This window comes from Vespa crabro, chromosome 3, assembly GCF_910589235.1.
Source record: "Vespa crabro chromosome 3, iyVesCrab1.2, whole genome shotgun sequence".
NCBI lineage: Eukaryota > Metazoa > Arthropoda > Insecta > Hymenoptera > Vespidae > Vespa > Vespa crabro.
In genome coordinates this window covers 3,850,322-3,863,371 of record NC_060957.1, presented here as the reverse complement: position 1 = coordinate 3,863,371, position 13,050 = coordinate 3,850,322, and the positions used below count along the sequence as shown (strand labels likewise).

At 32.3% G+C, this 13,050-nt stretch overlaps 1 protein-coding gene across 1 annotated transcript; it reads left to right on the top strand.

Moving 5' to 3' along the window:
* The first annotated feature begins 4,320 nt into the window (after positions 1–4,320).
* Positions 4,321–4,860, top strand: LOC124422576 (histone-lysine N-methyltransferase SETMAR-like). The gene is made up of 2 exons (XM_046959227.1): positions 4,321–4,355; positions 4,437–4,860. The coding sequence occupies exons 1-2, from the start codon at positions 4,321–4,323 to the stop codon at positions 4,858–4,860; spliced, it is 459 nt and encodes a 152-aa protein (XP_046815183.1).
* Positions 4,861–13,050: the final 8,190 nt, after the last annotated feature.

The window sequence follows — 13,050 nt, the reverse complement described above, 5'->3', positions numbered from 1 at the left end:
TATTATTATTACCATTATTATCGTTATTGCCGTTAATATCGTCATTATTGTTGTTTGAGTTATCGTTGTTATCGTAATTATCGTTATTATTATTATTAATGTTATTGTTATTATTATTAATGATATTATTATCTTTATTAACGTTATTATGGTTGCTCTTATTATTACTAATATCGTTATTATCGTTATTTCCGTTAATAAAGTTATTATTATTACTATCGTTGATAACGTTATTACGTTATTATCGTTATTACTGTTATTATTATTATCGTAATTTACATTATTATCGATATTAATGTTATCGTTATTATCGTTGTTACTGTTATTATTATTATCGTCTTTATAGTCATTATTGTGATTATTATTATCGTTGTTATCGTTATTATTCTAATCATCATTATCGTTATTATCTTTATTATTGTTATTTTCATTATCGTTATTATCGTTAATATCGTCATTATTTTTATTTTTATTATTATTATTATTATTAGTATTATCATCCATATTATCGTTAATATTGTTGTTATTATCGTTATTATCGTTTTTATTGTGATAATTATTATCGTTGTTATCGTTTTTATATTTATCATCATTATCTTTATTATCGTTATTATTATTATTATTATTATTATTATTATCGTTATTACTATTAGTTTTATTATTATCGTTATTATCATTTTTTTCGTTATTATTATTATTATCCCTATTAAGATCGTTATTAACGTTATTGCCATCATTATCGTTATGATCGCTTGAAGTTCTTTAGTTATTATTACTATTATCGTTAGTATTGCTGTTATTATCGTTAATATTATTATGGTAGTTATTAACGCTATTATCGTTATTAACTTTGTTATCCTCAATATCGTTATTATTATTTTTATTATAATAATTATTATTATTCTAATTTTTATTACCGTTATTATCTTTTTTATCGTTATGATCGTTATCAAATTTATTATCCTAATTATTGTTATTATAGTTATTAACGTTATTATTATTATTATTATTATAATTATTGTTATTGTCTTTATTATTAGTATTATTATCTCTATTTCCATCGATATTTTGGTTATTATTAATATTATCGTTATTATCGTTATTTCCGTTATTTTCGTTATTGGTGTTGTTGTCGCCACTACTAACGTTATTGAAATTATATATGTTATTGTCGTTATAATCGTTATTATCGTTATTATCGTTATTATCGTTATTATCGTTATTATCTTTATATTAGTTATCATCTTTATTATTCTTTTTATTGTTATTATCGTTATTAATGTTATTGTTGTCATTGTTTTTATTATTGCTATTATCTTTATTATTATTTACATTACTATTATAGTCGTTATTATTATTGTCATTATATTAATATTATTATCGTTATTGTCGTTATTATCGTTGTTATCAATATACCCTTATTATCGTTATTATCGGTATAATTTTTATTATTATTATAATTATTATTATAAACTTTATTATCTTTATTATCGCTATTATAGTTGTTATTATCCTTACTATTATACGTATTATTATCGATAGTTATTGTCGTCCTTATTGTTATTTTCATTATAAACCTTTTTATTGTTTCCATAGTTAGTTTTGTTATTATTATTTTTATCCTCATTATATTTAATATTATTATAGTTATTATAATTATTATTATATTTATTACTATCGTAAGTATCGTTATTATCGTTATTATTTTTATTATCATGATTATTTTTATTATAATATTATTATTAGTTCCGTTATTATTATTTTTATCGTTTTCATTATCGTTATGTCTGTTATTATCGTTATGTTCATTATTATCGATATTTTCGTTAATACTGTTATTATCGGTATTATCCTTCTTATTATCCGTAGTAACGTTATTGTCGTTATTATCGTTTTTATTTTTATTATAATTATTATTACTATTATTATTGTTTTTATATTTATTATTACAAATATTATTATCATCATTATCGTTATTATAGTATTTATCGTTATAATCGTTACTACCGTTATTATGGTTATTATTATTATTATCCTTATTATCGTTGTTATTATAATTATTATTATATATTATTATTATTATTATAGTTATTAGTGTTATTATGGTTACTATTATATTTATTTCTCCAATTATCGTTATTTTCTGTATATGCGTTATTATATCTATTACAATTATTAATAATGTTATTATTATTATCGTTATTATTTTCGTTATTAACGTCATTTTCGTTATGATCATTATTATCGTTATTATTATTATTTTTCTTATTATCGTTGTTTTTATTATTACCGTTATTGTCTTTATTACTTTCATTACTCTTATTATTATTCTTATTATTATTATCTTTATTATTTTCCCTATTATCGATGCCATTATTAATATCGTTATTATTGTTATTATCGCTTTTGTCGTCATTATTGTTAATATTATTATTGTTATTATCGTTATTATCATTTTTATCAATATTAATTACGAAAATATTCACAACTAGAGATCGAAATCAATCGAATTATTTGTGAAAATTTGTTCGGTTTTATTGTCGTGGCTAAAGACTCCATTCCGGATGTTGCCTGTGTTGCCTTCTAATTAGTGTTACTTTTGCGACCTATATTCTATGGCTGGACGGCAGACTCGACTGTCCACCGAGGACTCATGCAGCACTATCCATTCTAGATTACAATGGCCACTCCGTCGTCTCCGCAATTTGCACATACTACTGCAACTAATAATGCGCCGCCCTTTGTTGTTGGCTTGTGGAGTTGACCATGATCTACGTGGTAGTGGCATGAACTATAGCTAATTTTTCGAACCTCTGACGAACAAGTGTCGCCCTTATTGGCAGACATAGCATACGCAATTAGCGTGTTCTACACTACTCACGGCTGTACTTAGCATTATATCGTCCGCAGTTTATGAAATACTTAACATCATCGCGCCAGAGGCGGTTCGATCTGCAGGAAATAAAATCACGCGACACTCTACAACTGGTTTTATATATTCAATGATTTATTTGGAGGAACGCGAACGAGTTCGTGGTTATGCTAATGGAACTTGTCTAATTTAGTTTAATAATAAAATAGTAATATTAATTTTATTATTTCCCCGAGGGGAGGATTTGAGCATTTCTTTTCTTTCGACGAATAGCGCCGTGGGGACCTGAGTTACGCAGAGTACAATCTGCCCAAAAAAATTATAACCAGGGCTCATATGGCACGGCTGTCAGTTCCCTGTAAGAGCTCCAAGCCAGGGATACGGCAAGGCCACGATGTCTAGCGGGTACGTTGACGCTGCCGGAACGAGATGTGCTGGATGATTCGTAAAGCACAGTTATCGTGGAAACTCCCGGCGACAACGCATCGCACCCAGGGGAGTTTCAGGATGTCGATGAAGGAAGTATGTGAACGGCAATGGCGGATACTTCATTCCCGCCCTTATAGCCAAATGCTCTCTCAACAGTGGTAGTAGTTGTGAAGGTTATCAACCCCCCTCATCCTGAGACACGGCGTTCAGAGGCGGCCTGGCACTCTGGAGTATCAAACAAGCTATGAAGAATCAAATTAAAAATCAAATTCAATAACAAGAAATTAAAAACAATCCAGTATCAATTGGAAGTGACATCGCTGCTCAAAGCGTCAATAACGGAGGTTCTCAGCCTTCGAAATGGACAATACAAGATAGAGAGGGAGAGAGAAACTCGGGCAAGCGAGGGACTTCCTTGCCAATATGAGTGCGTCTGTGAATAGACAGCCGAGCGTATATAATGCGATCAAGCAAGGGTTCCCGGAATTGGAGGAGATCATTGACTGCCTCGAGTTTATGTATAAACCTCGAGCATAGGTCAATGAGGGAGCGAGGATCCTCTTCCATGTCTTTCAACGGCCACGGGCCAACTCTATACCAGATGTTAGCACAGACAAGAGAGTAGCTACAATCCCGCCGCAGTTCCCTGTAGAAAGCCTCATATGACCGAGGCAAGAGGCGACGACGATCGAAGCCACTAAGTGGACGGAGGTCGTCAAGAAGAAAAAAATAATGAAAAACTCTCGCAGAAGGCGACAAAACCCCCACCGCAGGAGAAAAAAAAGCCGAGCAAATCGAAGGGCAGGCTGAGAAAGAGAACGAAGCCACTTGAAACCTACGCAAGAGTAAAATCTACGCAGACGTAGTCGGTGCTATCCACCAGCGCATCAAGATCAGCGCTGAAGGGGTAGACGTTAGTTCGGTCCGGCAGACCAGAACGGGAGTGGTTCTCCTCGAGCTCTAGAATCCATTTTTGAAGCGTAACATTACTGGAGGCGAAAAATTGGTTGTACATAGCAATGTCAAACGTAAGAAATCGTGGAGCAAAAAAGATGTGACGGATCAAAGCATTTCCAAAATTTCCAAAATATCCATCAAAAAAAGATGATGCTATCTGTTTGGTGGGATTTTAAAGGAATCTTATTTTCGAGATTTTACCGGATATCACAACAATTAATTCGGAAGTCAACTGTCATCAGCTGGACGAACCGGCTGATGCATTTCAACATAAAAGGCCAGAATTAATCAACAGAATAGGTGTAGTGTTCCAACAACATAATGCGAGACCTAATACAAGATTGATCTATCGCCAAAAGCTTTTACAGCTTGAATGGGCTAGAATGCCAGACGCACCATATTATCCAGAAATGGAATCTTCGGATTATTATTTGTTACGGTCACTGCAAAATTTTTTAGACGGTAAAACCTTCACTTCAAATGAGTTGGTCAAATATCACCTCGTTCGGTTTTTTGTCAGGAAACACCAAAAATTTTATGATCGTCAAATAATTCTACTACCAGAAAGATGGCAAATCGTAATGGACCAGAATGGCCAATAAATAATTTAATAAAATATTTGTTCATTATAGGAAAATTGTATTTTATCTTCATTAAAAAAAAACGAAATTACGTTACGAACAACTCATTATTATCGTTATTATTAAGATTATTTTCGTTATTATCGTTAATATTATCGCCTTTAATGTTATTGTCGTTATTATCACTATAAAAGTTAATATTGTTATTATTGTTATTATTATTATTATTATTATTATTACTAATACCGATATTAATATAGTAATTATTTTCATTATAGTAATTATTCTTATTATGATATTATTATCGTTATTAGCGTTATTATCGCTACTATCATTATAATCGTTATTAACGTTATTACCGTTATTATCGTTATTATCTTTATTATTATTATTATCATTATTATTGATATGATCGTTATTATCGTTATAATCATATTTATTATTATTATTGTAATTATTGTTATTATCTTCATCATTATCATTATTATTATTACTATCATTATCGTTATTATTACCGTTATTATCGTTATAATCGATATTATTATCGATATTAACATTATCGTTATCTATATTATCATTATCGTCGTTAGCGTTTTTATTACTTCTATCTTTATTATTATCATTATCAATGTTACTATAATTGTAATCGTTTTATCGTTTTTATCGTTTTATCGTCATTACAGTTATTACCGTAATTATCGATATTATCGTTATTCTTATTATTTTTATTATTATTTTTATTACTGTTATTACCATTATTATTTATATTATTGTTATTATTATTGTTATTAATGTTATTTTCGTTACAATTATTATTATCATTATTAACATTATTATCGTTTTTATCGTTATTATCGTTATTATCGTTATTAACGTTATTATCGTTATTATCGTTATTATTGTTTTTATTGTTATTATTGTTAATATTATTATGGTCGTTATTATCGTTATTATTATTATTATATTTCTATTCTTATTTTTTCGATGAGGCCTGCTGGGGACCCCATACCAATTTCAAATCTTCATACTTAGCTGTTTTCTTTTTCCATCCATCCAATATTCCTTCATCTTTCCACTGTGCTCTTTTCTCTGTTCTCAGACCACTTTGCACCAGGTTTCTCCACCCATCTACCTTGGAATTATTCCATTCTTAATACCCTTTTTCTAAGAATCTCTGTGTCTATAGTTTCTTCCTCACTTATATTATATCTTTCTAGATCTTTCTTTACCTCTTGAATCCGACTGGTTGTTGCCTTTTTCTTCTAAAGGTACATTAGTGTCCTTTTTTTAATTTGTTTTCATCCATTCTGAAAATATGGCCAAAAATTGCAGTCTCCTTTCCTTATCCTTTCAGTTATGCCCTCTATGTTCCTGTATATTTCAGCATTAGATATTAATTTCCATACTTTTGTTGTTTTCACTGGACCTAAAATTATCCTCATGATTCTCCTTTCTGGTACATCTAGTTTATCTAATCTATAATTTAGTACTAAGCATATCAAACCTGCTTTGTCAGCTATTTCTTCCAAGAGATTGATTTGTGTTGTTGCACTTTTTAGGTTGTCTGACATTATAGCAAAATCGTCTGCAAATTCTAGGCAACTAATTTCATTGCCTTAGTTCTTTCTTCCCAAGTTAACTGGCGCAACGTTTTGTTCTTATAGTTTTACCATCCAAATTCTGACAATTTTTCCTAGAACTCAGTTGAATAGAAGAGGTTATTAATCATCATCTTACCTTACACCTATATTTACCTCAATAGGTATAGATATCTCATCCATAAATTTTACTTTTCATATCGTGTCAGTTAGTGTTTCACGTATTATGTTGGCCAATTTATTATTAACTCCAAATTCACGTATTATTTTATCTATGTTTTCTTTACCAACCGAGTCAAATGCCTTTTATAAATCTATAAAAGTTATTACTAGGTCTTTTGAATTCAGTATCCTACGGCGAATTATGAATTGTTAGTTAAAAGTTTGTTCTGAAGAAGATCTATCTTTTCGAAATCCAACTTGCTACTCTCCCCGTTGCTTGTCAAGTGTTGATTATATTCTATTCAGCAATATTTTTGAGATCACCTTGTATGCAGTTTGCAGAAGAGAAATGCCTCTATAGTTATCTTCATTCTGTCTGTTCCCCTTTTTATGTAATGGATGAATTAGAGTTACTTTCCTCTCTTCTGGAAACCTCTCGGTTCTCTAAATATCTTCAAAGATTAACTGCATTTCTTCAATGACTTTTAATTGAGAACATTTCAAAAGTTCAGCTATTATAGAGTCTTCTTCACTAGCATTATTATTTTTTAGATTGTTAATTGCTTACTTAATTTCTTCACCTTTGGGTGATATATCTTCTACCAGATTTTCAGTTGTTTCAGAGAATTCAAATTCATGTTTTGGTTTAGGGCAGTTTAAAAGTTGGTCAAAGTGTTTCGCAATTATTTCACAGTATTCCGCAATGCTTAGGCCATATTTACCAATTTCATCTTTGAAGCATATGCTAGACGCTCGATACCCCTTTAATTGAGTCTTAAATGTCTGATTGAAATTTCATGAATTATTTTTAAAAAATTTGTTTTGCATGTCGATAAGATGTGATTTTTCGAAAGATTTTTTAACTCCCCTTATTATTCTAGCAGCGTCTTTCTTTCGTTGTTTGAATAGATCATGGTGTTCAGTCTTCCCCGAGTATTTCCACTTTTTCCATTGTTTTATTCTATCCTGTAATGCATTTTCACATATTTAGTTCCACCAAGGTTTTTTTCTATGCTTGGCTAGTTCAAATATTTTCTGGGCTGCGTTCGTTATTTCTTTTAATAAATCTTGCCACTTCCCATGATGAGTTACTTTTATTTCTTCCTGAAATGTTTCCAAAGTTTCTTGTGTAATTTGGAGTCTATTTGTATTGTACTTATTTATTATTTCCCCTCTTCTGTGATTTCTGTTGGGTAAGAATTTGATTTTGATTTTAGACAAATAGTAATCAGATTCAAATTCTCACCTTCTTACTACCTTGACACACATAATTTCCGTCATGTTTCTTTGGATATAGCTACATGATCTATTTGAAATTCACCTTGGTAACATGGATTTGGAGAAATACATGTTTTAGCTCTTCTTGGCAATTTCCTGAAGAAAGTCAATATTACCTTCAATTGAAAGTTTTTCAAATAGTAATCAATCTCATCCCATTTCTATTTATTCTTTGGTGTGCAGCATATTCTCCCACTATTGTTCTTTGAATTCTCTCCCTTCCTATTTGGGCATTGAAATCACCAAGTAATATCACTACATTTGACTTTGGAATTTTAGACATTTCATCGTCCAGGATGTCCCAGAATTCCTCTACTTTATTTGGGTTCTTCTTGTTGTCTTTATTTATTGGTGCATGACAATTAATAAAAATGTATAATTTACTTTTGCATTTCATCGTCTAAAGAGACATCCTTTCTGAGCGGGATTTGAATTCTGTTACAAAGTTTAATACTCATTTACAGATATATATGACTGTTACCAAGTTTGGCAATCCTATCATAATTTTAATCGCATGCATACCTTCAAAGATTTTATATTCTTTAGTTTCTGTCACATTTTTATCCAAAAATCTAGTCTCATGTACTGCTAGAATATATATATCGTTTCAATCCAGAGTTATTAACTACATTACTATTATTATCGTTATTATTGTCGCTGTTATTGTTACTACTACTATTATCGTAATTATCAACTTTATTAATGTTTTTATCGTTATCCTTATTATCGTTATTATTATCGTTATTAACGATATAATCGCTATAATCATTATTATCGTAATTTTTATCGTTGCTACCGTTATTTTCGTTACTATTATCATTGTCGTTATTATTGTCGTTATTATCGTTATATACGTTTATATACTTATTTTTTTTCATTATCAGTATTATTATTATTATTAATAATATTGTTATTATTTTTACTGTTATCGTTACTATTATAATAATCGTTATTAATATCGTTATCATCGTTACTATCTTTTATATCGTAATTATTATTATTATCGATATTATTATTATTATTATTAATATCGTAATTATTGTCACTCTTATTCCAACACCTAACCCAACTCTGTCCCACCTCCTAACCCAGATCTGCTTTGAGAAATAAGCGGATGTTGTTCTGATCAGCGAACAGTACCAGAATATAATAGGAGCTGGATGGTACGCCGACGAATTGGGCACCGCGGCTGTCTGGATCTCAGACACCCGACAAATAAATGTGTCGGATCAGGATTACGGACTCGGTTACATTTGGGTGAAACATAACTTGATGACTTATTACAGCGTATATCTCACCCCGTATGACCGGACAGAGGACTTCCAGAACAAACTGGACGATCTGGAAAACGCGCTACGGGAAATGCATGGTGATCTCTTTATGGCTAGAGACTTAAGCGCCAAAGCTCTCAAATGGGGGGAGTTCAGACCGGACTCCAGAGGAAGGTGAATCATGGAGGTGGTGCCGAGACTACAGCTATCAGTACTCAACACAGGCTCGACGTCAACCTTGTTGAAGACCTGGCTACAGAGAGACGATCCTGGACGTCTCTCTAGCCAACGAACAACTTGTGGCAAGAGTCGCAGGCTGGCGGGTAATTGAGGATCATATCGGGAGCGACCATCAGTACATCCTCTTCGATGTACACGATAGGAGGCCAGCCGTGACAACTCCAGTAAGACCCCCCGTTAGATCATTGCAAAAATGGATCGAGAGAGGCTGTCTTCGGTCTTAAATGAAGGATGGAGATCCCTTCAAATTGCTTCCGCGAGTCTATCGCCACATGCGCAATCCAGGAGTATTACTGCAGCAACTAGGCAACTCATCCAAAAGGCTTGCGCGATAATAGGAAATAACACGAACCGGAAGCGTCGTCCTGCATACTGTTGGACGAACGAGATCACAGTTCTTCGCAAGAAGAACATAAGGCTTCGCCGGTTAGCACAACGAACGTAGAGCCGCGAACTCGACGCTGCTCACTTGAGCGTAGAGTATAAAGCGGCCAACATGTTACTGAAGAGGATCTTCAAAGCTATTCAACGACGGTGCTGGAAGGAGCTGTGCATGGATATCGACCAGAATCGGTGGGAATTTGGATATCAGATCGTCACTCGCAAGCTGGGGACACACAAGCAAGGAATCTCTCAGGACGCGAGGACGTTAGAAAACATAGTTGATACCCTATTCTTCTCACAGCCGAATTAAGAGTTTGGCCCGTCTGCGAATGGCAGCCCCGAAGCGCCACAGTTTACGGTGGGAGAGCTCCTCAGGGCCGCATCTCCTATGCGGAACAAGAAAGCTCCAGGATCAGACGGCTTTCCAGCGGAAATAATGAAAGCTGTCACGCAGAGTCAGCTCTTGCTTAACATGTGCCTCAGGGAGAGCATTTTTCCCGCCCCGTTGAAGAAAACGAGATTTGTACTCATAAATAAGGGCAAGGACCCAGCAGATGTCGTTTCGTCATACAGGCCTTTATATATGCTCGACACGACTGACAAGCTCCTGGAGAAACTGTTTAGGCCACACCTGCCGTGAGGGCAGAGGACGATCGCGCTGTCCGTCAATAAGGATTTCGATCTGGCCTCTCCACTATACACGCAGTCCAGTAAGTTGTCACGGCCGCTAATATGACGGAGCGCGGAAATAATTTATCTTGCCATTTGTATCTGCTGACTACCATAGACGTGCGAAATGCCTTCAACTTCATCAGGTGGGACTTGGCAAGTGAAGCGCTCGAACGTAATTGCAGTAGTACCTACTCCCGGAGAATCTACTCCGAATACTCGGGGACTACCTGAACGAGCGCTCCCTAGAATTCAATAGTGGCGATGTTCCGAAAAGATTGGGATGGACATCGGGGGCAGCCAAGGGCTCCATACTGGGACCGGGGGTAATCCCGATCGATCTACTAGCCAAAGAGAGACAATTCATCCACCAGCAGAAGCCCGTTCTGGGGAAGGTGGAGGCATCAAGGATCGCTAGGTCTAGCAGCATCGAGGCCTGGCAATGCAGTTGAGAACAAGAAGCTAGGGGCAGATGGATTGCCCGTTTCATCAGTCAACTAGACAACTGGCTAAACCGGGAGGCGGGAGAAGTCTACTTCTATCTCATCCAATTCTTGTCAGGGTATGTCCTATTCTGCTCCTACCTTACAAAAATGAGGAAGGTAGGAGACGGCAACTGTCCCTATGGGGGGTCGACCAATGACGACGCCCACCACACGTTCTTCAGGTGTACCCGGTAGTGCGCCGATCAACTGCATTGAAGCAGGACCTCGGAGACATCTCGCCAGACAACGTAGTCAAGGAATTGCTCCGAGGTCAGTAGGAATGGAACAAGGTTGCCTGGTAAGTCAGGACCATCTTGTGCAGAAAAAAGGAGATTGGCGGCCAATATACTTGACCCTAATTTTGCACGAGTCTCGTGACCCATGGAGCCGAATGGAGAATCCCGTAAAGGGACCTCATTTAGTAGCGCCATTTCGAAGTAATTGCCCATAGCGGTGCCGGGATAGTTTCACTATGCCATTAGGATGGATATAAGTTTAGTCGGTAGTGCCTATTCCAACGGCGAGCCAGACACTCCAGGGACATTAATGGGGGACCCAAATGGTGAAGTGTTCCTCTAGTTGGAGGGGTCGTGCGATAGTGTGTAGAGATCGGCTTTCTCAGACCATCAAAAAAAAAGAAAAAAAAGGAGAAATATTAATATTATTATTATAATAGTTATTATCGTATCTATTGATATGATAGTTATTATCCATAACATAGTTATAACCTTTATAATCGTTATAATTATTATTATTATCGTTATTATTATCGTTAATAATGTTATTATCATTGTTGTCACTATTATTGTTATTGTAATTATTATCGTTATTATCGTTATTATTATAATCATTAATAATATTATTATTATCGTTATTTTTATCGTTATTTTCGTTTTTATCGTTATAATTATTATTATCGTTCATATTATCCTTATTAACTTTATTACCATTACTATCGTTATTATCGTTATTATCGATATTATCGTTACTATCGTTATTATAGTTATTAACATTATTATTGCAGTTATTGTTATTTCTATTTTGACAGTTTTTATCGTTATTATTATTACTATTACTATTATTAATATAATAATAATTATTATAGTTATTATCGCAATTATCATGATTTTTATTATTACTGTTTTATTGTTATTATTATTATTATAATTAATATTATTATTATTATTATTATTATTATTATATTTATTATCATTATTTTCGTTATTACCGTTTTAAGTGTTATATTCGTTATTATTGTTATTATCGTTATTATCGTTTTTATTAAAATAATCCATATTATCGTTTTTTTGATATTATTATAATCGTTATTATCTTTACTATATTTATTATCGTTATAATTATTTTCATTTTCATCATCGCTATTATTATTAATAATAATATTATCCTTATTATTATCACTAATACGTTACAATTGTTATTATCGTTTTTATTCTTTATTTTTATTATTATTGTTATTATTATGATCCTTATTTTAATTATTATTAACGTTATGAAATTTATTGTTGTTATTATGATTATTATCGTAAATATTAGTAATATAATTATAATTGATATTATTAATATTATTATGGTTTTATACTTTATTATCGCACTTATCGTTATTATTGTTATTTCCGTTATAATCGTTATAATCGATTTTATCGTTATTATCGTTATAAATACCGCTATCGATATTATCGATACGATAATTATTACTATTATTACTATTATTAGTATCATTATTAATACAGTTAATTATCAATATTATCAATTTATTGTTATTAACGTAATTATTATTATTATCATTATTAATAGTATTAACGTTACTGTTGTTATTATCGCTATTGTTATTGTTATTATCGTTACTATCGATATTACCGTTATTATCGTTATAATCCTTATTATAGTTATCACCGTTATTATCGTTATTGTCGTTATTATCGTTATTATTTTTATTATTATTGTTATTGCTTTAATATAAATATTAATATTATTATTATTATCATCGTTATAATCGTTATTATTGATATTATCTTTTTTTATCCTTAAGATAGTTATACTCGTTACAATCGTTATTAGTATTATTACCGTTATTATTTTCTTTATTAACCTTATAATCGATTA

What these genes read in the sequence shown, in the direction of transcription:
- LOC124422576 (XM_046959227.1), top strand. Translation starts at nt 4,321, where the DNA reads ATGTCAAACGTAAGAAATCGTGGAGCAAAAAAGAT. An exon ending in AATCGTGGAGCAAAAAAGAT is followed by an intron (nt 4,356 to 4,436) that starts GTGACGGATCAA and finishes GGGATTTTAAAG; the next exon opens with GAATCTTATTTTCGAGATTT.